Source organism: Leptosomus discolor, chromosome 1 (assembly GCF_034619465.1).
Source record: "Leptosomus discolor isolate bLepDis1 chromosome 1, bLepDis1.hap2, whole genome shotgun sequence".
Taxonomy (NCBI): Eukaryota; Metazoa; Chordata; class Aves; order Leptosomiformes; family Leptosomidae; genus Leptosomus; species Leptosomus discolor.
In genome coordinates, this window is record NC_141391.1 from 163469605 (window position 1) to 163496023 (window position 26419).

Below are 26419 nucleotides of genomic sequence, written 5' to 3' on the forward strand. Positions count from 1 at the left end.
TGTTATGGGATGAGAAGGGTGGGATCCTCTGCTGCATTGGAGGCACGGCTGGTTTTGTAGTGCAATGGGTCATGAATAGTTCCTGCCCTGTATCTGGGCATACACCTTCTTTGTGGTGGGGCAGAGGCCTGTGCTTTTGGAGAACAACAGCTACACATCTGGTCAGATGCTAGGAAATCACAGAGCTGTAGGGGTTGGAAGGGACCTCTGAAGATCATCTAGTCCAACCTCCTGCTAGAGCAGGTCGCACAGGATCGTGTCCAGGCAGGTTTTGAATATCTCCAGGGAAGGAGACTCCACAGCCTCCCCGGGCAGCCTGTTCCAGTGCTCTGCCACCCTCAGGGTAAAGAAGTTTTTCCTCATCTTGAGGCGGAACTTCCTGTGCTCCAGTTTGTGCCTGTTGCCCCTTCTCCTGTCACTGGGCACCACTGAGAAGAGCCTGGCCCCGTCCTCTTGGCACCCGCCCTGTAGATATTCATAAGCATCGATAAGGTCCCCTCTCAGTCTTCTCCAGGCTAAAGAGCTCCAGGTCTCTCAGCCTTTCCTCATCAGGGAGGTGCTCCAGCCCCCTGATCATCTTCATAGCCCTCCGCTGGACTCTCTCCAGTAGCTCCCTGTCTCTCTTGAACTGAGGAACCCAGAACTGGGCACAGCACTCCAGATGTGACCTCACCAGGGCAGAGTAGAGGGGGAGAATAACCTCCCTCAATCTGCTGGCCACACTCTTCTTGATGCACCCCAGGATGCCATTGGCCTTCTTGGCCACAAGGGCACATTGCTGGCTCATGGGTAACTTGTTGTCTACCAGAACTCCCAGGTCCTTCTCAGCAGAGCTGCTCTCCAGCAGGTCAGCCCCCAGCCTGTACTGGTGCAGGACCCTACACTTACTGAACCTCATTAGGTTCCTCTCCGCCTAGTTATCCAGCCTGTCCCAGTCTTGCTGAATGGCAGCACAGCCCTCTGGTGTATCAGCCACTCCTCCCGGTTTAGTATCATCAGCAAAATTGCTGAGGGTGCACTCCGTCCCTTCATCCAGGTGATTGGTGGCAGCAAAAAGTGAGTCGTGGGGCCAGCTAGTTGACGCCAGTGGCTGGATCCGTAACCTTGCTCTACGAGAAAGTACTGCTGTAACTGGAGTACTGTTGGTGTTTAAATGTGTACCCTGGGATGGAGCTAGAGGGCGTTAGGCCACTGCTAGCACCACTTGGATAAAGCTGCCTTGGTCACTTAAAATCCCAGGATGCGTTTTCAGGAGTAGGGAGCATTAGCTGGTAGTTGAGGCTTACGTTTGCATTCGCATCCTCGGCCCCATGCGCAGTGATGGGTTAAACAGCCACCATGTTCCATCTCCAGAGGGGCACCTTTGCAGTATGCGGTGAAGTGATTGGTGGGTATCCAGTTTGCAGAGAGCTTTTAGGGTAAATTTAGCTGTAGCATCTTACTCCTCTCCCTGAGCAACCTCACATGTGATTGGCCTACCCCCAAAAAACCCTTGACATTGTAGCAGCCCTCAACACTCTGGAATGATTCTGTCTCAAAGAAAAGAAAGTTTCACGCAGAAACACTTTTTGTAGCTGCTCACTCTGTTGGCCTTGCTGCTGTCGTGTTACTCAGCGGTGATGGGCTTAAACCACCTGTATGTTAGGAAAATAAAAATAAAAAACTCCAAAATGTTTTTTATTACTTGAAATTTAGTAATGGATATATTGGTAATATCTTGCCATCTCTTATGTTGACTTCCAGCTTTTGTTCCAGTGCTGCAATGCCTTCCCGAAGTAGTAATTTCTTAAAGAAAAGACAAAAACTTCTGTTCCTTGGGGAAGCTTTTTTGCTTCCTGATTGTGTGCTGGGTGTTGGATGTTTTGCACTGAGGTGTCCAGAACAAATATATGGCCCTTTCAGTGTTCAGAAGACCATACCCCTGTGTCACACCGGTATGCCTTTTGGGGTGGCTTTTATTTGTGGGCAGTGCCTGGAAGGAAACAGTATTGTAACCCAGCTTTACCTAGCTTGCAAGCATTCATGGGCTGTCTCTGCTCTAAGACCTCTCTCTTCCCTGCAGCAGGAATTGGAAACATTCTCGCTACTCAGTAATGGCACGTCTCTCAATTTGTCAAACCAGGTAAAGTTTGCATCCTGTAGTTGTTATTGTTCACGGATTGTGCTACTGGAATGCTTCTCAGTTTTATTTACATGAATAATTATTACTCTTTTCGGATTTAAATGTATTAGTCTTTTCTGCTTTTAAGGAATATTGCCAAGGAAATTAATTTATTTGAAAATATTTCTTGTGACAAGATTTTTTGTGTCAGTAATTAGGTCACTGAAGATGGTTATTTTTCTTAATTATTGTGAATGGTTGCTTTCTCTTGCATTTTAGATAAGTTTTAGTTTTGAAGTTTTTACATAGTTAGGGCAACGCTAAGTAAAACTCAGGAAGTGCAACTGCTGAAGAAACATCCAGGATTAAATTGTGTGATGTACAAGCAAGGTACATAAACGGTTTATGTATTCTTTGTGTTGCCCTGTCACCTGGGAGATCCACCTTGGGCAGGGCACTGTACAAATACTGAGCTAAAATGTAAGAAATTGCTGATTTCCTTGTTCCACCACTGGGCAAAAAAAACCCCAAACACTTGCTGTTTCTACAGGCTATTTGGTACTTCACACTACTCCTTAAAGCAAGCAAATTGTAAAACCATAAAAATTGTCAGTTTTGTACAAGATGGGATACTAAAGAATTAGTTTACCTCCCACTGTTCAGTGACTTGCCTTCACATCTTTCTAGGAAAGCCAGTCAGCTTGCTTTAATAATTGTGCCTAGTTTTTAATTTGGAAATCTTTCCTTTTGCAAGAAGTGAAAATAGTGCAAAAGCTAGAAGCTGCAAAAACTATTACAGTAGATGCAAGTATCTCAAGAGTAATGCTTACTTGTGCCTTTTTAAGTTAAGCTGAAGGCACACATACTTACCTCTGTTTATGCTTCTATAAAATACGGGCTCATTTTGTTCCTTGCCTGGAGCTCCAAGTCAGCAGTTGTCTTGGCGGAAACCTTTTCCTGTTTTGCGTTTGCTGTAAAAGTTCGTGGTTGTTAGATTGCAAAATATGTGAGCTGAGAAAAGGAACGTTGTGTAAGATCAGGCTGATCAGATCTCACACTGCGTGGGGCTGACCAATTGATGCGTCCTGGGACTTGGGACACAGCATTCTCATCCACACATGAAAAACCCTGTTCTATGTACAGATTTCCACACATGGTTGGATATTGTGCAGGGCTGGTATTCTTTTACAGCAACAGGGTTTGTCCACTGCTGGAGGTAAAAATGAATAGGCTCTTTGGATTAATGGCCTCTTAAAGTTTGCTGGTGTTACGGCTCTTGCACTGAAAGAGGCCATAAAGGAAAAGAAAGGGACAGATGCATTTAGGAATAGTAAAGAGTATCATCTGTGAAGTGTAAATATCTTTTTGAGGATGAATTTCTGCTGATATTTTTCTCTCCCCTTTCCTGCACCCTCTTTGCAGACTGCTTCCAATGGATTGGGTTCGATAGATGACATCGAAACAGGTAAAGACATCTTTCTTCTCTGATTTTTGTGGCTTCGGTAAGGTGTCCGACCAGGCTGGCAGGCCTGAGGGGTTCATCATCTTCATTTGTACCCCTTCTCCGCACTCCTGGCTTTGGTAACTAGGAGAAGGAAAAGGTGCTGGGAAGCAGCAGTGTTTTTCCTGCAGAAAAGCTTTTTGTCCAGGCCCAGGGAGCTCTTCTCTCAGGCAAAACAGTCCTGATAAAGTGAAGTTAAGGTTGTAGGCGGCTGTTTGCGCTCTGAGCGCGTATGGTCCTCCGAGACGTTGAGGTGGAGGAAATTAAAACAAAGGGAGTTGCGAGGGATCCAGGGAGAGCCATGTTCAGGGTTAGGCACCCAGGAGGAGCAGAAGGAGGGCTATGGGGTTGCTTTTCTCATGCTGGGAAACAAGTGACCTTAACTCTGCCCCTGTCGAAAGGCTTGCTGCATGCTTTGCCCTTTGTTGTGTGCTGGAGCATTGAGCTTGTGCCTCTGAGCACGTCAGTCTTTGCTCCTTTGAAAGGTACCTCTGTGTGTGAAGGTAAGTGTGAAGACTTACCACTGCAAGTAGCAATTGCTCTTTTTATAGAAAGAATCTAATTTCATTATTAGGGTGCTTTGGAAAACATGTTAGTTCTCTGTTGAATGCCAGTTCAGTAATTGGATTCTATGTGCAATTGTGAGACCCAGTTCTGTGAATTAAGGAGAGTTTTTCACAGTATCTTGCTGTCCTAAAATAAACTGGACTCCTACTGCAGAGTAGAGTGACTGCATCCAGTAAGCTCTTTATCTAATCAGGATTTGGTGTAAGAGCAGCATGCCACCTTTGCTGCAGTTCAGGCAGAGAAAACCTTCACTGCTAGGAAATCTTTTCAAAAGCACTGAAATTACATGTTATCCCATTGCCCTGAGAATGATCTGCCAGCAGGAGGGCTGTGAGTGCTGGGTACCTCAAAAGTTTCAGATTCGAAGCTTTTTTAGCAAGGATTTGTTGTTGTTGTTGTTGTTTTGAAGATGCAAACTCCTGAAGCCCCTTCCCCCATGCTTTGCTTGAAGTAATCTGATTGACTCAGCCCTCTCCTGAACAGATCGTGGCTCAGATCTAGCTCAGTATGGCCTTTGGCCAGCTAATGCACTGCTGTTTTGGGAAGCAGAGCTAGAAACAGGGCTTTTAAAAGCACTGTGCTTGCTCCTCTGGGACAGGCAGGTGTGTGGCCAGAGAAGCTACCAGGTGGAAGGCATGGTATGAGAGACTTGGTTCAGGGGAGCGGATGAACAAGACCCTCATTTGAGCTTATAATAATAATAATAATAATTGGGGCTTAGTGTCATGGCATGGCGGAAATCAGAGGGAGGCAGGTGTGTGCCTGTGATCCACTCATCCAAGGTGGCTGGTTTATTTTTTTAAGAAGGAGCAGCCATTAGGTGAATGCAGGAGGTGTGTGAGCTTTCTGGAAGGAGAGTGCATGAGATGTGGGTATGATGGCTGGTGAGTGAGGTCAGTAGATGGAGTGTCCTGAGGGAAGTAGAAATGGGAAAAGAGGGATAGGGGAAAAGATTGGACAGAAGGGAACGCAAGGAAGTGGCTGAAGGAATGATGGGGTTTGGGTGGTCACGGAGAAGGGAGTAGACATCTCCCCTCTGCCCCTTACAAGCAGTGGAACCTGTTGGTCCCTTCTCTTCTCCTCACCCTTCACATGCACTGAGCTGTGGGGGGTCCTGTATCATTCTCTGCCTTTTGGTTGTACATTCAGCTTTTCAGGGTTTTGTGCCTCTTAGGGTCTGTGAGGGCCTCTTTCCTCTGTTTCCCAGTCTGAGCAGGAACTGGAGGGCCTTGTTCATTCCTCAGAGAAGGTCTGAACTTGTGGATCCTTTGGGGCCCTGTCATTGTGAACCCTTTTGCTCCCCCCTGCATGAGTCCCCAGCCCTTCCAGCATGTCCTGAACTTCTTGTTGGCCCCTAGAGGGATCTTGACAGTACTCCAGATTTAAACATCTGAAAGATGGGAAGGCACAAGCTGTCCCTTTGTACTGAGGGAAATCTGGCTGAGCTACCAGCGATGAGGCCAGCCCTGAGGAAAGCTGGCTGGCTGGCTCCTAAAGTGCAGCTGGGGGGCCGGTGCCAAAGGGAGATGAGCTGAGAAAAGTCATCACAAAGGGGCATGACGTTGGAGCTTAGCCTGACCTAAGGAGCAGCTGGAAAACTAAGGACTTTACAGCATTCCTTTGAGCTGCTGCCTGTGGGGAGTGTGTCCTGCCACAACACTGAAAACCTGTGTTGGATCCCGTAAGGTACAACATGCGCTTTCCTTCAGTCACATGCATGAGGTTGCGGAAAGGGACCTGTGACTGTCCCTTGCTTTTTGTCACGGCTCGGCCTCTGGTGCCTTGCATCGTGACCTCGGCTGTGGTCCATCCATGTGGACCGCTCACAACAAAGGCTGGAGGGAAGGTTGCAGGGGTTGGTGTCCTCCTGGTGGGGTTAGAGATAAGGGGGCCTGCGTGTGTTGTCTCTACTGTTGTTTTGTTCAGGACTTGGGGGTTTGCAGGAATTGCTGATTTGCTGAGCTCTCTAAGAAGGACACCAGCGCAGTCCTTGGTAAGTGAACGTGCAGCGTAGAGGATAGCAACATGGCTCACTTGCCCAGTCCTAGTTAGAAAGGGATGGCTGAGTTCTTGTGGGGGCTGAGTGAGCAGAGCTTGTACAGACAGGATGAGGCATTTCTTGCTGGATCAAGATTTGTGCCTCGGAAGCTTGTCTAGTTTCTTTCCTGTTCTTATCAGTCTTTCTAATAAAAGCTGTTGTCTCTCCTTCCAAACATTGCCTTGCTTATAGCCTTAGACCGTCGTAGCTACAGTGCAGCCACTGCAGTGTGGATGGAGAAGGTAGCATCTTTGTCTTATTTCTCTTCTTTTATTCCAGGACATCTGCACAGGGGCAGAATTAAGGTAGTTTGGGTGCTTGGTTTGAGAACTGCAAATGTAATGCTGCATTTTCCAAACTTCTAACATTTGAACCTTTTTTTTTTTAACCTTTAATTTTTTTTAAAATAAAATGGTCTTCTGTGAAGAATATGTGCTTGTAACCTTAACTTCACTTAACAGAGGTTTATATTGCATGATGGGAACGCCTTACTGTTTCAGTAATGTATTGGAGAGGCAAGGAAGCCTTAGGGAAAATCACTGCCTCTCTCCTGCCTCGACTCTGGCTCACATAAGTTCCCAAGGGGTTGTTTGCTGCTGATGTGTCGAAGGGGAGTGTGGGCAGCAACCTCCCACCTGCGACATCAGGAAGAACTCAAGTGCAGGGAATTTACTGGGGTAAAGACCGGCTGAGTGAGTCTGCTGGGGTTTTTGGGGACACATTGTTAGCACAACCTGGTCTGAGCACCCGATCTTGTGGCTCTCTTCTCAGCAAGACCTTGTGTTTTTTATCTTCTCTCATTTAGGATGCCTTAGGTTTTAGAGAGGGTGTGCCAGTAAGCAAGCTTTCAGCTGGGATATTGAAGCTCTGAGGAGTAAAGGCAGCAGTCTCTGCAAGTGCATTAGTGAGGCACATGAAAGAAGACACCAGGTGGTGGGTTATAGGGAAATCGGATTATGTGCCTCTGGCCTTTAGTCCTGGTCACAGTGAATTCAGTAACTGCTAAGCCACAGGTTGTGTGTTGTTTCTGGTTACTGTGCATTCTTGACAAATCCTCACAGTCACTCTGGGCATTGGCCCTTAGAGCGTATTTCAGCTATCGGTGAGCCATGGGAGACTGGGAACAAAAATGACAGGGCAAGAACCCTTCAGTCCAGAGCCCTTCCTCTTGGAAAATTGACATACTTGAGTTTTGTGATTTGGTGGAGTTGTACAACATTTTTGCCAGGCTGTGCTCTGCTTGCCCCCTGCAAGAGGCTCTCTTGAGTGACTGTCTCTGTTTCTCCCTCATCACAGACTGCTCTATGGACCTGCAGTGCCTCCCAGCTCCTGTGGCCACCTCCATCCCTGTGAGCGAGAGGTTGGCCCCTTTGCCCTCTGACTCAGATGCAAAGGGCTTGCCTACCTCGCTCCCTGCTGCCAGCTTGCTCCCGTCTCCAGACTGTGTGTCCCTGCCAGTGCCTGAGAGCGCAGAGGACTTCACAGATGGGGACATCATTGGAGAAGAACTGGACTCCCTCCTGGACTCCCTTGCTGAAGGGTCACCATACCCTCTAGTAAGATTGGGTGCTGCATGGGTCCCCTGCGTCTTGTTCCAAATAGGTTCTTGGAGCATGTGGATATGCGTGCTGCCTCTCTCTCTCTTTCTGTCACTCTTTCCTCTTAGCTCTTCCTTTGGCAAAACTCATTTATTCCTTCCTTTATTTCTGCAACTGGCTTGTGAGTATCTAAAGAGCCCACCTCCAAGCTTGTTTTGCTGTGTGCAACTTCATGGAGCTGCCCCTCAAAAGGTACCCGAGATAGCCTTCCCCTGCCACCACCTCTGGTGTCCATGGAGTTGAAGGAGGCCTGAGGGTAGAAATCAGTGTGCTGAAGCAGGAATGATGGCTGTATTTTATACAGTGGGCATCCCCTAATCTCCTGGTATTTTGTGCAGGCTGCATTCAGCCTAAGCTCTTTGAACAGGTTTGGGAGCTGCAGAGACAATCTGTATTTATACTTATGTTGGATTGTAGTTGCCAGCGTTGCTGATGTTATGTGAGCCAGCTTGGGTCTGGAAGCAGCATAATCATATTCACACAGGATGCCTCTCGAGCCAAAAAGCTCTGATGAGAGGTGCCACAGTAATGACCATTACCTGACCTCGGTGCTGTGTACTCAGCTGCTCTGTTTCTTGACCTGAGCTGGTTTAAGTGCCCAGTGCAGGGCTCTGCTTTGCACATTGATGAGCTCAGGTAGCCCAACACCTCCTCAGGGACCTCGATCCAGACTGTGTGTGGTGTAGGTAGATTGGAAGGTCTGTGTGAAGTCTGCAGGGGGATGGAGCTGCTGGGTATCCTTTTGCTTCAGATAATACAGCACGCACTTGAGTGGGAGGCTGTTGCTCTCTGTGTTCACTCATTCTCTGCTCCTCGTTCCTAATGTGCTGTTTATCCTCCTACTTCCCGATTCCCCAAAGTCTCTGGTCCAGGGCACCATTCCTACCAACCTGCCAACGGAGATGCCCCAGCTGATCCCTGTGTTTCCGGGGGGAACTCCGCTGCTGCCCCCAGTTGTGACAGCCAGCATCCCTGTCTCCACCCCGTTGCCACCTGCCTCCTTCGGCCTGGTGATGGATCCCACCAAGCAGCTCTCCTCCTCCTCTGTCCTGGATGCCTTTGAGGCCCCACCAGGAGGAAGTGGCGGCTCCACCTTAGATTCACTGGATTCCCTGGATCTGCTCCCCTACACAGACTCACGGCTTGATGCCCTGGACTCCTTTGGGACAAGCAGAGGGTCACTGGATGCCTTGGATTCGTTTGCCATTGGTAGGTGTGGGGCTGATGGGGTTTTGGTCTGCTTTACCAATGATTGTGTGCCAAAATTATTTCCTTCAGTGCTGAGGACATCTGTCGTATGGCTCTGTCTGCTGGTGCTGCAGAACAGGAGTATAAATGTAGAAAAGGGCTCTGTCTTGTACAGAGCAACTGAATATGTCTAGCTCAGAATTAGTGAGAAAGGCTATAGGTGTGTAATCCCAGATAACCAGCACCCAGTGCATGGTGTGAAATCTCAAGAGGAGAAAGGAACGCGAAGGTGTATAATAATGAGTGATGAGATTTAAACCTGGCTTCGTGTCCGGGACACCTCCCTTGGCACAATTTGCTAGACTATAACATGATTCTTCCACCCTCCCCAATGACTCTGACATTTTGGACCAAATGAGAAAAATCCTGGTGACTGTTGTAGATGATTTAGGACCTCGTTGCGCTGGGCAGAATGGTAGAGGCCAAGATGGGTCTCTTCCATCTCAGGATTCAGGGCAGCGAGTGTCCTGTTGCATGGGGCACTGCACACTCGTGTCACAAGAAGCAAAGCTCTGGAGGATGGTGGGCAAAGAGTAGGTCCCCTCCTGTCCCAGGAGGGAAGGCAGGCTTCTTCTTGGCTAACTTGTCCCTAGTATTGCAGCAAAAGTATTTTGAGAAGAGCAGAGATTGTCCAGTCAGCACTTCAACACTCAGATTCACCTCAGCACTGGGCTACCTTGGAGTTGCCACCTTGGGAATGCCAGTGCTCAGCCACAGATAGTCAGGTTCAGTGGGGTTTGGGAAACAAGAAGGCCTTTTCTGGAGTTTTTCCAAGACTTAGACAGGTGATTTGGGGAAAAAAATACTAAAGTGATGAAATACATAAAGCAAATGGTTTTAATAAGCATTTGTTTGTCTTTTTGTGAGCAGAACTGCCTCTGAAAGTGAAATGATTGTTTATGTTTTGTGGGGCTTTTTCTCCCTTCTTTTGCCCAGAAGAAACTAGCCCTCAGGAACTGCGACACCCACCTGGCAGCCAAAAACCATCCCCCGTGGTGAGTGAGCCGCTTCCCTGTGCTGATGTCCCAAGGTGCTCTGGAGCCAAGGTAGTAGTGACTTGGGTGACATAGGTAATTTGGGCCCCTCTTCTTAGCATGCCCCAGTGAGTGTTGCCTCCCATGTTGTGCCAAGGCAGGTAAAGATTTCCCCAGAGTCAGCAGGAAGGTGTTTGATCAGTTTTCATTTTTGTCTGCAACCGTGTGTATTGCAAAGGTAAACAAGGGTTGACCCAGGTTGTAGGCTCAACAGGGGATCGTGGAGGCCGGTGTCCCACTATATCTGGCAGCCACATAACACTGAAGGATGAGGGGGAAGAAGCCAGCTGTGTCTTAAAATTAGTGAGGTTCTTTGCTCCTCTCTGCCCCGTCAGGAGGCTTTTCCAGGTACGCTGTCCTGCCCCTGTCTCATGTCTCCAGTCTTGGAGGAAAGGGGGAGGGTTGTCTATGGTTAGCAAGCTTTGAACAGGAATTATTCTCAAGTTCCTGGTGTCCTGCTGTCCCTGTTACTTCAGTGCAGAGCCAGATCTCTGTCCTCAGGTTAACCTGCTCCATGAAGACTCACTGATAAGTGGTTTGTTTTTTTTGTCAGGTTGGGATAGGGTTGATTTGAGAGTCTTCAAATGCAGAGTTGGTCATGGTGGAAGGAATGGGAAGGAGTGAGCGGGGCATTTTGTTCTGTGATAGAAAAGGGCCTTTACCAAAGGAAAGGCCTGTCTTTGAAGTGAACATACCACGCTGTTTGTTATCTTTGAAAAGGTTGCGTGCAGCTCGTTTGGAAATGTGAACATTTTGATGAGAGAGAAAATGAGGAAGGTTTTTGAGAGACTGGAATGGGGCAAGGGATTAGAGAGATTTCTTACCATGTGGTTGCAGATCTGAGAAGAGAGGTACGTGTGTGTTCACTCAGGTCAGCCTTGGTGGAGTGAGTCACCCAGCTGTGCCCAAGGTCTCTGAGCACCTGCTGTCGCAGCCGGAACCAGTAATACCCAACACAGCCCTGCTGGTGAAGAACCCCCTAGCATCTACTCATGTCTTCAAACAAGCCTGTCATATCTGCTACCCGAAAACAGGTGATGTGTTTGCTCTGCCACCCAGAGCACTGGCCCAGGCTAGGGTTTGGCCTTCCCTGAACTGAGGGGGTTATTCTATCCTGCAGGGCCCAAGGCTGGTGATTACACCTATCGGGAGGGCTTGGAGCACAAGTGCAAGCGGGACATCCTGCTGGGCAGGCTGAAGAGCTCGGAAGACAAGACCTGGAAGAGGATCCGTCCTCGCCCAACCAAAACCAACTTTGTAGGATCCTATTACCTGTGCAAAGGTGATCTGGAGGGGATAGGGCTGTTGGTGGCTGGGAAGGGGCTGTACGGTGCACGCCAGGGGAGGTTGCAAGGGGACTTCCAGTTGGTATCACCTGCTGTCTCTAGGGTCTTCCTGTCCTGTTGGTAGCCCACGGTGGTGGAGCGGAAGAATTGCAAAGGCATGGTGAGGTGCTGTGCACAGCCAAGCGCTCAGAGCTGTCCTGTTGACGTGTGCATTGCTGGGAACCTGCCTTCTATACATGTTGCCTGCATTAGTCTCACTCCACTCAGCAGCCCTGTGTGACAGGGTTGTGGTTCTGCCTGGGGAAAAGCTCTCTCTACCTGCTCCTTTTCTCCAGCCCATCCATCATACGTGCAGGAAGTGTGACCAGACTGGTCCCTGAGGCGGTCTTATTACAAAAGTACCTAATGAGGTGGGGAGGTTGCATAAGTCAAGATAACAGGGCTCCTTAGTGGGGCAGCTAGGAGAATTTAATCTAGATTGGCTTCAAAACGGTTTGGTTAAATTGTGGTCTGTCTATGGCCAGGACTGAATTAAAGCAGCCCTCCATTGTGGGATCGTTTCCACAACAAATGGCATTACTTGAGATTGTCACCATTCTGTAGTTTGCATTATCTTTCCTGAATGTGTTGGTATAGACAAACTTGGGGGGGAGATGTCTTTTCTTCTTTCTTTAACTGTGTTTTCTTGCTTTCAGCTCCTTGTGAGGTGTGGGCAGTGGGAGGAGACGAGAGAGAGTTTAGTTTCTGACTGGGCCGCCCTCCCTGTGTGGTGGTGTGTGCTGTTTGTTGCTTTGTAGATATGCTTAACAAGCAGGACTGTAAGTACGGGGATAACTGCACCTTCGCGTACCACCAGGAAGAGATCGACGTGTGGACGGAGGAGAGGAAGGGGACCCTCAACCGTGACCTCCTCTTTGACCCGCTAGGTGGGATCAAGCAGAGCAGCCTCACCATTGCCAAGCTCCTTAAGGAACATCAGGGCATCTTCACCTTCCTCTGTGAGGTACAGAGCTGGCGGGAGGGAGCAGGACCCTTTATCAGCTCCTCAGTATGTCTCTGAACCATTGAAATGTTAATCGTTGCCGTCACTGAAACGTGGTGGCACGACTTGCACATCGGGAGTGCTGCAATGGATGGCAAGGAAGGAGAGGCCATGGGGTAGGTAGCCCTGTATGTTAGGGAGTGTTTTGACTGTCTAGAGCTTGATGAAGGTGATGATAACATTGGGGTGTTAATGGGTAAGAATCAGGGGGAAGATCAACAAGGCAGATGTCATGGTGGGAGTCTGTTATAGACCTCCCAACCAAGATGCAGAGGCAGCTGAGATATTCTGTAAGCAGCTGGGAGAAGTCTCACAATTGCTAGCCCTTGTTCTTGTGGGGCACTTCAGCTTACCAGATATCTGTTGGAAATGCAATACAGCAGAGAGGAAACAGTCCAGGAGGTTCCTGGAGTGTGTGTGGAAGAAAACTTTCTGACACAGCTGGTGAGTGAGCCAACTAGGGAAGGCGCCCCACTGAACCAATTTGTGAACAGAGAAGGACTCGTGGGTGATGTGGTGGTTGGAGGCCATCTTGGGCACGGCGATCATGAAATGATAGGGTTTTTGATTCTTGGAGAAGGAGGGAGGGGGGTCAGCGGAACTGCCACCTTGGACTTCCAGAGGGCAGACTTTGGCCTGTTTAGGAGCATGGCGGACAGAGTCCCTTGGGAGGCAGTCCTGAAGGGCAGGAGTCCAGGAAGGCTGGACATCCTTCAAGAAGGAAATCGTAAAGGCATAGGAGCAGGCCATCCCCACCTGCCAAAAGACCATCTGACAGGGAAGGAACACCGGCCTGGCTGAGCAGAGAGCTTTGGCTGGAACTCGGGGGAAAAAAGGAGAGTTTATGACCTTTGGAAGGTTGGACAGGAAACTCAGGAGGACTACAAGGATGTCATGAGGTTATGCAGAGAGAAAATTAGAAGGCCCAAAGCCCAACTAGAATTTAATTTGATTACTGCTATTAAAGACAATAAAAAATGTTTCTATAAATACATCAGCAACCAAAGGAGGGCTAAGGAGAGTCTCCATCCTTTATTGGATGTAAGGGGAAACATAGTGACAAAGGCTGAGGAAAAGGCTGAGGAACTTAATGCCTTCTTTGCCTCAGTCCTTAATAGTAAGACCAGTTGTTCTACAGGCACCCAGCCCCCTGAGCTGGAGGGCAGGGATAGGGAGCAGAATGAAGCCCCCATAATCCAAGGGGGAAATGGTTAGTGACCTGCTGTACCACTTAGACACGCACAGGTCTGCGGGGCCAGATGGGATCCACCCAAGGGTGCTGAGGGAGCTGGCAGAAGTGCTCCCCAAGCCACTTTCCATCATTTACCAGCAGTCCTGGCTAACTGGGGAGGTCCCAGTTGACTGGAGGTTACCAAATGTGACGCCCATCTACAAGAAGGGCTGGAAGGAGGATTCAGGGAACTGCAGACTGTCAGTCTGACTTCGGTGCTGAGGAAGGTTATGGAGCAGATCATCTTGAGAGCCATCATGTGGCACGTACGAGACAAGCAGGTGATCGGGCCCAGTCAGCATGGGTTTATGAAAGGCAGGTCCTGCTTGACTAACCTGATCTCCTTCTATGACAAGGTGACCCGCTTAGTGCATGAGGGAAAGGCTGTGGATGTTGTGTACTTAGTCTTCAGTTACTATAGCTTTTGACACTGTTACCCACAGCATTCTGGGGGAGAATGCTGGAGAAACTGGCTGCTCATGGCTTGGACCTGTGAACTCTTCCCTGAGTAAAAAAACTGTCTGGATGGCTGGGCCCAAAGAGTTCTGGTGAACGGAGTTCAATCCAGTTGGCAGCCGGTCACAAGCGGTGTTCCCCAGGGCTCAGTGTTGGGGCCAGTTCTGTTTAACATCTTCATCCATGATCTGGACAAGGGGATCGAGTGCACCCTTGGTGACTTTGCAGATGACACCAAGTTGGGCAGGAGTGTTGATCTGCTCGAGGGCAGGAAGGCTCTGCAGAGGGATCTGGACAGGCTGGATCAATGGGCTGAGGCCAATTGCTTGAGGTTCCACAAGGCCAAGTGCCGGGTCCTGCACTTGGCTCACAACAACCCCATGCAGCGCTACAGGCTTGGGGAAGAGTGGCTGGAAAACTGCCCAGCGGAAAAGGACCTGGGGGTGCTGGTCGACAGCCGGCTGAACATGAGCCAGCAGTGTGCCCAGGTGGCCAAGAAGGCCAACAGCATCCTGGCCTGTATCAGCAATCGTGTGGCCAGCAGGAGTAGGGGAGTGATTGTGCCCCTGTACTTGGCACTGGTGAGGCCGCACCTCAAATCCTGTGTGCAGTTTTGGGCCCCTCACTACAAGAAGGACACTGAGGTGCTGGAGCGTGTCCAGAGAAGGGGAGTGAAGTTGGTGAGGGGTCTGGAGAACAGGTCTTGTGAGGAGCGGCTGAGAGAACTGGGGTTGTTTAGTCTGGAGAAGAGGAGGCTGAGGGGAGACGTTATCGCTCTCTACAACTACCTGGAAGGAGGTTGTAGTGAGGTGGGGGTCAGTCTCTTCTCCCAAGTAACAAGCGATAGGACAAGAGGAAATGGCCTCAAGTTGTGCCAGGGGAGGTTTACATTGGACATTAAGAAAATTTCTTCGCTGAAAGGGTTGTTAAGCATTGAAACAGGCTGCCCAGGGAAGTGGTGGAGTCACCATCCCTGGAGGTATTTAAAAGACGTGTAGTCGTGGTGCTTAGGGACATGGTTTAGTGGTGGACTTGGCAGTGCTGGGTTCATGGTTGGACTCGATGATCTTAAAGGTCTTTTCCATCCTAAATGATTCTGTGATTCTGTACATCTCAGCCAGTGCCTTGCTCCCAGAAGTACAGTGAGCAGTGGATGCAGCTGTGTAGGAGAAAGGAGAGGTAGTTTTCCTCCTTAGCCCTGCAGCTGAACCAGGTGCACACAGCCTCATGGGACCACCTATCTCTTGCTCTGCCTTGAGATGTTGCTTTGAATTGTAATTTAGCCCCAGCTACTTTAGAAGTCAGTACACCATAATGCAACAAGTTCCCATTTCATGTCTGTGCTGAGCCACTGAGTCGGTCAGTTAACGCTTGGCTCATACCATCTTGATGTTCTGCAGCAGAGAGTTCCCCCACACTGGCAGTGGTAAATATAAAGGGACATGTTCCTTGCTGTGAACTGGCTGTTCTTTTATTTCTCCCCATCATTTCCCCCTTGTTCTTGCTCCGTTGGCTAACTGGGAAAGAATATGTGGCTCTGACCAAAATTTTTCCAACCACAATGGAAAATAATGTTGAGAATAAGCCAAAAAATGTTGTCCAGAAGCTTTTCCAAAAATTCGCTTGCTTTATTTTAAAGCCCTACCACAAAGTTTTCACCAGGCTTCTTCTAACTTTGAACATTAGAATAGGCTGGCCCTGGTTCTTCTTCCCCTTCCAAGTGAAGTGGCTCTGGTTCACTGCTCTCTAAGATTTTCCCAGCATGCTAATTCTTCTCTTCTCAGATTTGCTTTGACAGCAAACCCAGGATTATCAGCAAAGGGACCAAGGACACACCATCTGTCTGCTCCAACCTTTCTGCCAAACACAGTTTCCATGACAACAAGTGAGTGAACATTTTTTGTGCTGATGGTAGCAATCTCTTACAAGTCCAGCCAGTTTAACTCCAGGGCCCCGGTCTTTTTCTTTCTTTCCTCCCCCCTGGGTTCCAATCATAGGGCAGCTCAAAGCATGATAAATAGGACTGTGTGCTTCACCCTGTGTGTTTGCTTCTGGTGCTGTGGGATTTCAGGCATCAGCAAAGCCCTTTGGAGTCAGCCTAAGTTTTCCATTGACTTAATTTGCCTTTCAGTTTGGCCTTTACATAAAGGTCAAACCAAAGATCTCTAGCTCAGGATCCTGCCTCTGACTGGCTGGTAATGAATGTTTAGGAAAACAAGTATAAGAAACATGTCAAGTACACAGTAATACAACCCCATCTGGTTCCTGGCAACCTGAGACTTAGAGACTTGCTGAGCCAGAGGAGTTGGTATCTTTGCTGCATATTTTGAAATGTGTCTGATCTCTGAACTTAAGCAGAGCATCACCCATGGACTAAGGAGATTGAAAATACCTACCTAAGGTTGGTGGGGTGGAAGGGCAGGGGTTTGGTTTTCCCAGTGGCAGTCTGCCTCTCCCAGAGCTGATTTTCTGGATCCTTTGCCTGCCCAGTCAAATGTCTGAAAGTCACATGTAAGAAGGAGGTGGTTAAGGTTTGATCCTCTGGTTCTTCATACTTCTCTGGCTGCAGGTGTCTGGTCCACATCGTGCGTTCCACCTCCCTGAAATACTCCAAGATCCGCCAATTCCAGGAGCACTTCCAGTTCGACGTGTGCCGACACGAGGTGCGTTACGGCTGCCTGCGCGAGGACAGCTGCCACTTCGCTCATAGTTTCATCGAGCTCAAGGTCTGGCTGCTGCAGCAGTATTCAGGTGAGTGTGACTTGGTGCAGGGCTGGTGACGTGTACACCCAAGTTTCCTGCAGGGTGTGCCTGGCGCCGGTTGAGAGGGGAAGAGGGTGATCTGGGAGTATCGAGAAGTCGTCGCTCACTTGTGTGTATACTTATTCTGTCTCCTCAGAGACATGAAAAAGAGGGCCAGGTTGTTCTGCGGGGTGATTTGGCCCTTGTCCCTTTACATGTGCTACTGTAAACTGCAGAGCAGGAAGCCTTTCCCTTGGGGCCAGCTGCATAGGTTGAAATGATTATTAGGTAGGGCTGCATCCCTTTTTGTGGTGTCTTGGTGCTTCAGTTCTGTGCAAGACCCTAAATAGCAGTTGGGCCCCTGGGTGAGCATCTGGTGCAGTGAGAATGACAGCATGAGCAGGTGAGACAGCAACGTTATATAAACGAAGGCTGTGCATCTCCAGTTTCTCTAAACAAATTCACCAACAGTGGGAAATGACAAGATACTTGGTGTTTCCCAAAAAGGCTTTGATGACAAGCCTCTGAAGAGGCTATTGCAGAAATTATATTCAGGTCACTCATATAGTGACACTGCCCCATCTGGCAATTTCAGTCCTTTCTCTCTCTGACATGTTGGAGGGTTTCTCTTGCGGCTCTCCTGTTAACCGAGTAGATGCTGGTCCACCCACGATGCTACCTATATCTTTTTTTACCACAGGTTCTTGATTAGTGCAGGACCCAGCCTGGTAATGGGAGTACTTCAGAGAGGAAACACATTGTGGATTTCTCATCATTCTGTGATGTAATTGGGGGCAACTTCTTTAATTTATTGTTCGAGTGCCTGACACTGTTGTTCAGTGTAGTCCTTGGCCTTGGCTTGGCTTGTACTGGACAGTGATGAACAAACAGCAAGCAGACTGTGGCAAATGCCATCTTTTATTCTTCCCATTTGGCCTCACTTACTTGTGGCCACAGGAAATTAGAAAATTACAACGCCAGAGTTTCTTAAGACAGCGTGTTGCCTATGAGCCATAGGCCACCCTTGCTGCCCTACATGCTTATGATACTGTCCGTAGTACTCCAGGCAATAATATTCAAGCACCTTGCTCTTTTCCCCATGCCATGGTTAGTTTATTTTTGTTGGGAAGTTGGGATTTTTTCTTAGAAAAAGTTTCTTTGCTCCCTCCTTCCCTCCCTCCCTATTTCTTCCTCTTCAGCCTGTAGAAGAAATGGTTAGATTGGTTTTTGCTTCTTGCCTTCTTTACTTGCAGAAGTGATTTCTAAAGGGAAAGCCGAGGACGTGAAACAAGCCATGAGTTTAGCTGTAGAGGTGGTCAATAAGCCTTGTGCTTACTCCAGTCTTTTCCAACAATGGGAGAGCTGTCATGGTTTTTGGTTTGTTTTTTTTTTCTGTAGGGGTGTATATATGAGCCTGCTTTCCTTGTGAGTTTGCCTTCCTGGAGTGGTAGTTTATAACCTCTCTTAAGTGTAGCCCTCATTATGGAAACAGAGGTGAAAGGTAGTTGTCACCAGTCTCTGGGAATGCTTTAGCTTTGGAGCAGAGAGCTTGATTTGGGCACCGTTTGCTTGGCAAGAATAGAAGGGGAGCGTCATTCATAACAGCTTGCATTTGAAACCAGTGGGCTGTCGCATTTCACAGCCATTTGAGCTTTTACAGAGCTTGTGGCTTTGTTCGTGGGATAAAGAATAGTATTAGTGGAGTTAAGGTTCCCAAGATCTGAATGTGTGGACAGGTACGACTGTTTTCTTGTTCACTGTGGCTTTTCACAGACATATCTCGCTATCTTCTTCCATCAGTGGGAATCAGAGTCTTTGTCCTCACCAGTGATGTTGCAAAAGATGCTGAAATGTTATAAGTACTCAACACATGGGCTTCTTGGTTCCCAGATCATGTCTTTGGGACAATTCCTTCTTTGGAGAGCTGGTGTATTGGAAAACATCCTTTGATATTTGGGAGGGGTTTTTTCCCAGCCACCACATTTCTGGACCGTATTGTTGAGTTAGTTCAGATTTCTGGCACTGGAAGAAGGCAGTTGCTTGCTGAGGACTTCATTTGAAATTCGGTCTTCTGACAAGAGCTGTATGTGCTTCTCCTGTTTGTTCTGCACCTTGAGGATCGCAGTGCAGGTGTGCAGAATGGAGGAGATGGGAGCTGCTTCAGCCCTTTCTCTGCCAGGTCCAGTATGGCACGTTAACTTTTTGCTGTGTTTTTTTCAGCTTTATAGTTTTTGTCCCCAAAGTACAAATCAGCATTGTGTCCAGCCCTGGAATACTTGGACATGGAAGAGAGAGTTGCAGTTTTTGTAACTCTATACAGTTTCTTCTGGGATTAATGGTTAAGAAGGAGAAAATCCACAAACAGCTCTGGTCTGGGAGTTGTACCAGCTATGCAACAGCTCCCATTTTGGAGGCCTGAGCCTCCTTTACCATTCTTGAAGAACGATAAAGTTCCCTGAATGCTTTTCATCCTATCCAAGCCCTGTACAAACAGCAGTATTGTTGCCTGGCAGGGACCTGGACAGCTGAAATCACAGATGGGGAAACTGAGGTCAGGAATGCTGTGACTTACCCAAGTTACACAGAGCCTAAGCTGAGATGAAAACTTGTGTTTGCTGGCCCTTAAGTTCTGGAACATGCTGGCTCCCAGATCAAAGATCGAGTCCATGTGGCATGCCTGGGGAACACCTCACTTCAATAATAAAAGCTGTAGGCAAAAGCAAAGCGAGCAATTTTGCAGCCTCTCTGTGCTGGGGGTGCTGCATCAAGGCCATCCTCAGCGCCCCACTTGTTGCCGTCAGCTGGCCATTGTAAGATTCTTGCTTCAGTTTGTTTTGGCAGCTGTCTTGGGTCTTTGTAGCACTTAAATAACATGGCTTTTTTGTAACAGAGTCCTCACAGTGACCAGACGATTCCTGCTCTTACATACTTTTCTCTTGCTGTTTAGTGCTCTAGAACTGTAGTGCCCATCTAGCTGGTTGGTGCTGCCAGGGGCTGTTCCCTCACCACGTGAGTTGGTCAGGAGCTAATTCCTTAGATAAGGTCTGACCAACCCTTTTTTCTTGTTGTTGGATGTTGCATTTCTGATTCCTGAAACCTTGCAGCTCTTTCCTTGCTGGTTACATACCAGCAGCTGTTCCTTGGCTGGTTTTGCACTATGGGTCTTTCCTTGCTACTTTGGTTGCCTTGGTGTTTGTCTGTGTTGAATTTCAACTTTCCTCTTTGCCTATTGATTGATGGGCAGCCCCCAGAACTTGAAGTGTAACAGGCTAATTAATCCCAGCAGGGATTAGGTGAGACTTCTGGGGTTTTGGAAGTGTGAGATGTCTCTGTGGGATATCTGTGATTTTCCAAGCTAGTGTAAAAAACTCCAATATACAGTAGGTCAACAGTAGGAAAGCATTGTCTTCAGGCCCTTGGGTAGGATCTGTTGATACGGTGTTGAGGGTGTTGACCCCTGGTCAAGAGTCATCATCTTGGAGGCAGCATCTGGGTCCTTTGCAGTCACCCTGAGCAGCACACCAGGTCTGAATGAGCCCAGGAGACCAAACTCCCCCTTTCATTTGGCTTGTGCGGAGAGAGGAACTTCCTTAGCCTGTGCTTAAACACATTCTGTGGTGAGTCCCCCTCACAACCCATGTCCTGACCTTACCAGTAGGACTGTTGAGAGCTGTCAGCCACACAGGGGTTCCTAAGCCCCAATGTAGGAAGTCCTGCAACCAAACCCTCCCTCTCTTGTCTTGGCCAAAGCCGAGTAGCTCAGTCCTGTCTCCCTTTGTTCCCAGGAATGACTCACGAAGATATTGTGCAGGAATCGAAGAAGTACTGGCAGCAGATGGAGGCACATGCCAGCAAACCAGCCAACAGCATGGTAAGTAAGGTGCATCTAGGGCTTGCAGCCTGGTTTTGCTCTCAACTGTTCCAGCACTTTGTCTCTTTTCCTCCCACTGCTGTGCCTGACAGGTCCCAGGCAGACTAGGCTGGCCATTGAGGAGGAGGATGGTTGAGAGCTTTCCTGATCACAGTGCTAGTGCTGAGCTTTGTGGCTTCTTCTGCAGCGTTGTTATCTGCTCTGTTCAGTGGTGGGGTGAAGCCTCCGGATCAGGGAGGACAACACGCAGAGAATGGTGCTTTGTGCAACACGTTGCTAGTGAAATCAGGAGACTGGGGACCATGGCCACACAGAGTGGGGACCAAAGGTGTCCTGCTGCCCTTTAGTGGCCAAGGGACGATACGGCAGTTTGAAGAACTCAAGAAATTACTCATGACCCACAGGACTGCTCTAAATGCAGGAGTGGGTGGAACTTGCAGGTCAGGTGCTGTTGAGGCTGGGCAGAGATCTCGGTGGAGCTTTGCTAGGAGGAGGCTGTGAGCTTTGCCTCTCTTTGTGCCACCAGTCTCTCAGTGTGGGAGAAGGTGTGTCTGACTGCAGCCTCCAACACTGCCAAGAGCTTTCTTTGGAGAGCTGTGTTATAAGCAGAGCATCTCTTTGTTTGCTTTCTTCCAACGTGTTGGCTACCAGTGGTGCTGCCTTATCCTTTTTTTTTTCCCAAGGGGGTGTTCTGTAGTGTAGGAGCAGAGCCCACCCAGTGAGGACAATTCCCAGCCCAGCCTTGAGGCTGAACTAAAGCAGTTTTGCCATTAGAACAGGGAGGTTTTTGTTCTTTAATTACTTGCAGAAGATACATCTGATGAGATGACAAACTTCATGCCTCCTAGCAAGCTCTCAGGCATAGGAGCAATTCTCTCCCATGCAAAATGGTGGGGAAAGTGTTACGAATCCTTTTTGTTCCCACTTGACAACTTGCTTTCCCCTTGTGAAGACCTGAGCTTTCCACCCCTTGTCCTGTGCTTCACTTTTGTTTGGGACCTCTCACCCTGGAGTACCTCTGCAGAGATCAGCACCGAGTGCAGCCTGTGAGCACCCTGCGGAAGAGGTATTTTGTAGGAAAGGGATCAGAGTCACTCACATGGCGCATAGCAGCTCTTTTGGGCTAGGTTATGGGCCAGCAGGAGTGTTCTGAGGGCTGTAGGGCACTGATGTTGGGGAAATGCAGGTCTGATCAGCATGGGTTAGCCCAACAGGAAGGATGCAGGTGACTGCACTGATGCTTGCAGTGGGCTCTGTGTCCACCTGGGTACTGATTATGCTGCATGAGATGAACTCATCTTTGAGGCGATGCTCAGCAACGTACCTGTGTGGCCCATTCTGCTGTTGTGGTCTGAAATGGTTTGGGGGAGAGGAATGGGAAGCGGCAGTCCAGAGTAACCAAGGTCTCTAGTTCCCAAAGCTGTCTGACGTCCTTGAGGCATATGTTCTAGCCTCTCAGGAAGCTGAAAGGACAAGTATCTACAGCCTGTTATCTGAGAAGTGAGCCTGGGTGATCTGAATGGTCCCTGCAGACAGAGCTGGCCGTGATCTCTTTCTGCCTGCTGTGGGGACAGACACAGCTGCCTGCATCTCCACAGTGGAGGAAACTAAGTGTGAATTTGCAGCAGTTTGTGACAGTAGTTGGATTTATATCAGCAATCCCAACCCCATGGAGAATGAAGTCTAGGGCCTGTTTCTGGATCTGCCTTCATTTTCCAGAAAGCATTGTCTTGCCACTCTCTGTGCATAATCTGGGGATAAAAAGATAGATGGACAGCTGTTTTCCTGTAAGCCTTGCAGCTTCAAATTCACCTTTGTCTGGAGGTGCTGCTGTTGGAAGAACAAGTTGTTCGGTGGGCATGGTCAGAGCATGTCCTCTGAAGCACATGGGATATGGATGCTGAGCGAGGGTTTCGTTTCCAGCTTTCGGGGCTTGCAGGGGGCAGAGGATCAGGAAAAGAAATGCCAGCACCTGCTCCATCAGCTGTCAAGGGATGGGCAGAGCACTACAGTTTCTGGGCCCTGTGGGCAGTGTTACGGCTGATGGCCAGCGGCAAAGTCTGGCTGTGCCCCACAAACGCCTGTCACAGAGCTGGACTGCACCCTCCGCCCTTCCAGGGCAGCAGTTTGTGCGGAGGCAAAGCAGCAGCCTTGTTGGTACAGTCAGAAAGTGCCTACCAGCAGCACCCTCGGTTGTCTGTAGGGACTGGCAGCCTGGCACTGGCACTGTGCAGGGAGACAGAGTCAAGTCGGTCAGACACATGTGTTTGCAATAGCAAGCCGTGGCTTTGGCATAAGCACGTACTCAGCCAGAGGGCTCTGCTCCGGGATGAGACACTGGGTTGCTGCCGAAGACCCCAGGGGCAGGACTAACGTATCCGTTGAGAGATGTTTACTTTTGCCATTATTTTCCCCCATCCAAGCAGGCTAACGTGACTCAGAGTTTTCTCAGTGTCCTTCCAGCTTTCGAAGTTGGCTGCCTGGCAAAGACAACTTCCCAGGAGCGCTGTAAAAGCAGACCCCTCCTTCCCACCATCCCGTGTGATCCGTGCTCACCCTGGCGCCCTCTGGTCAGCGGAAGCAAAGTCGCTCCCAGGGATTTTGCTGCAGTTTTGTCACAGCTGCCAGCTGGACTCAGTTAGTGGCTGGGACTATCCAGTTGTGGAGAAAAGAGGCAGGCAGCATGCAGGGACCCAGCAGCTGTGGCGATGCAGGTCAGGAGACTTAGTAAGAAGTGGAAAATGAAGATACACTGCTTGCTAAACACCTGCCAGGGATCTCACTCTTGGCCCCCACAAAAATTGGCCCCATAGAGGCTGCTGTAGGAATAAACCCAGTGGCTACAGATTGAAGAGGCAGTCAGCAGGAGAGACTGTTGTAGGTAGCTGAGTGTCCTCCCATCACATCGCTAGGGTTTTAGCCCTCGTTTTTTCTGGTGTTTGAGGGCTATGCTGTTTTTACTCCACTAGCCAGCTGCAGAACCCCCATAAAAACTGGCCTCAGAATTAGCAATTTAAGCATGGAGAGGAAAGGACAGTCTCTAGTAAGGGATACTTGCACCTAAATAAGTACAGCTCACTCAGTTAGGTGGCTGAGTAACCTGGGCTCCTCATACAGTCCCCCGAGGCATGTGGCTCCTCCAGAGACCATTTCAGTATCACTGAGAGGGGTTCCTGAAGTTGGGAGACACGAGTGGCTGTACTGGGGCTGTTGCTTTCTGCAAAGCCTGAAGTGGAGAGCTGTCATGCCAAAGACTTATTTATTTGGTTGCCATGGTGCATAGCTAGCACTATATTGTCTGGCTTCATAGCAAGGGGTGGTGCCACAGCCCTAGGCACTTTTGCTTGGCTTCGTCTGCTAGAGCCTCATGTGATACTAATTTCCACACTGTTGGTTATCAGCAGCCTGCCAGGTATGTGTCTTGCCTTCACAAATACAGTCATGTAGCAGCAACAGCAGCAGCTTTGATTTTTCCGCTTGGCTCCTAATCCCCTGGGAGCACACATGCCCGCTGGATTGACCAGCAGTTTGCATGGTTCTGCTGAAGACATGCATGGGGTTTCTTTTGGTTAAGAATTTGTGGAGAAAGCGGCCCAGATCACCAGAATTACCTGGGAAACATTTTCTTTATCTGTGATCTATTGTGCCTTCTGGAGCCACTCAGTTTGTATTTTCACTGGGTCATCAGATTTGAGCCAAGAGTCCTGCCTGTGCTGAGAGATCTGTTGCCTGGAGGATTATATGGCAGGTAGCATGAGGCTGATAAAAGGGAATATGCCAGCAGTGCTATTTTGCTACCTTAGGCCTACAGGTTTGGTGGGTCAGTGGTGAGCTGTAGCATAATTTCATTTGGAGACGAAGAGGAGACAACACCTACTGTTCAACGCCACACATCTGAGAGGGAAGCACCTTAACTGCCTTCCGTGATAGCCCAGGTCTCAAGCCTGCTCATCCCACAGCCGGACACTTTGATGTGGTCTTGGTGCTCAGCAGCACTGGTGAAGGCTGCCAGATGGACGAGTCATGTGCCAGGTGCCACCAGAAAGGCCAACTTGCAGGCGAGCGGGCCAGAATCGCCGCTGCTTTTCAAGGGAGATGATGGTTTTCTGGAAGAGCCCTTTTGCTGGGACATCCAGAGCAGTGACGGCCTCTTGTAGTCAGCAAAGGAAAAGGTCAGCTCTCCAGTCAGCTTTTCACAGCAATGGAGGACCTTTTATATGTCGGCTCCCCTCCTCTGAAAGGCTAGATCTGGAGGATGCAGAGTGGTAGTCGATATCTTATGTGGCATTTCCTGGGAGATGCTTTGATTCTGCACCGCCTCTGCTGGCTGTTTTCCCTTTGCCAAAGGATGCACGTAGGGTCCGTGCTATTGCTAATCAATTGCTGACAGAATCCTGCTCCTCAGGGACATGGTTTGCCTGTCTGCTCATTGTTAGATGCTTGGGGTTAGAAGTCAAGGCATGTCAGCTGGGATGGGCTGCTTATGTGGTTAGCAGTCAGAGAACTGTTTTACTGGTACGTGACCTTTGTGCTTCATGGCTGGCTCACTGACCGGGGTGTTCTTTTGTACCCTCACATATTCCTGTGCCCAGGGCCGCTGGCATCCAGTCAGGTTTGCTCTTTGGTTTGGAAATGAACTGGAGACACCAGCCTCATGTCTTCCAGTGGTGATACAGAATGCGGATGGCTTTGCAGAGATTTGCTCAGAAAACACGAGGCAGCGGTGTTATGGGACTACCTCCTTTCTTTTCCTCCACAATCTGTTAGTCATAATCCCAACACAGCCTTCTCATGGGGACAGGTAGAAGGCCAATCAAGTCAAGTGGCTGAGAGGATATGAAATATGTGCATTGACAGTTGTACCTCTGTCCATGATTAACTGACTGTGAAACCCAGTGCAAAGAAACTGTGAGAGATGGAAACCTGCCCAGAAATGGCTTGGAAGGGTATCAACGAGAGGACGCAGCTCTGGCTTTAGTGTGTCAAATGCTAGATGTGGCATGAGCCTCTTGGTCCAAAAGCAGGAGTGGCAGGTCCTGTGCTGTGGCACGGCCTGCCTTCCTCCCGAGGGGGCTCTCTCAGCTGTGTGACTGAGCTCTCCCCACAGCTAGCGAGGGGGACGTGGATTGCCCTCCCTGCGGGGAAGTGGGGATTAAGCGCTGGGGCAGGTCTCACAGAGCTTGTCTGTACACGGAGATACGCTGCAGGGGTTTCACAGCCAGGCTGGCTGTGCTTTTGGCCAGACGTCAAAGCCCGGGAAATCATGCTGAAGCAAGCAGTGGTTTTGCTCCTGTCTGGTATCTCAACAGGCCACCAGCTAACACTGGCAAAGGAGAGCTGGGCTGTCGCTGATTTAATCTGGCTTGTCGCTGGCACACGGGCGTGCAGGGAGCTGCCAGTGTCTCTGTGACAGCCTGGGGGGTGCATTTTGGCTCTGTTCACCTGAGGTTGTGGTTCTCTTCCCCAGGCTTCTCCCCGGGCTCCCACATCAAGCACCTTTGACCTCCAGATGAAATTTGTGTGTGGCCAGTGCTGGAGGAACGGGCAGCTGGTGGAGCCAGATAAAGACCTCAAGTACTGTAGTGCCAAAGCCCGCCACTGGTGAGCAATGCAACCTTCCCTTTCCCTCACCCCTCCTCGAGGGCAGGAATTTCTCCTCTTACCTTCTCCAGGGCTTCATTTGGCCTCTTTGGAAGCAGCTGTA

The 26419-nt window shown here is 49.2% G+C and overlaps 1 protein-coding gene across 3 annotated transcripts in view; it reads left to right on the plus strand.

The window, feature by feature from the left end:
- The window catches only part of ZC3H7B (zinc finger CCCH-type containing 7B), a 48028-nt gene that overhangs the window by 13772 nt on the left and 7837 nt on the right, over positions 1 to 26419 (plus strand). Inside the window, exons 7-18 of one of the 3 annotated variants that reach the window (XM_086469489.1) lie at positions 2063 to 2122; positions 3524 to 3566; positions 7504 to 7763; positions 8666 to 9014; positions 9990 to 10048; positions 10959 to 11121; positions 11208 to 11369; positions 12171 to 12376; positions 15887 to 15987; positions 16672 to 16853; positions 20630 to 20715; positions 26183 to 26316. In XM_086469489.1, the coding sequence (XP_086325615.1) occupies positions 2063 to 2122; positions 3524 to 3566; positions 7504 to 7763; positions 8666 to 9014; positions 9990 to 10048; positions 10959 to 11121; positions 11208 to 11369; positions 12171 to 12376; positions 15887 to 15987; positions 16672 to 16853; positions 20630 to 20715; positions 26183 to 26316 (1805 nt within the window). Of the gene's footprint in view, positions 1 to 2062; positions 2123 to 3523; positions 3567 to 7503; positions 7764 to 8665; positions 9015 to 9989; positions 10103 to 10958; positions 11122 to 11207; positions 11370 to 12170; positions 12377 to 15886; positions 15988 to 16671; positions 16854 to 20629; positions 20716 to 26182; positions 26317 to 26419 lie in introns of all 3 variants that reach the window. The other 2 variants (XM_086469499.1, XM_086469507.1) reach the window with 2 other exon arrangements.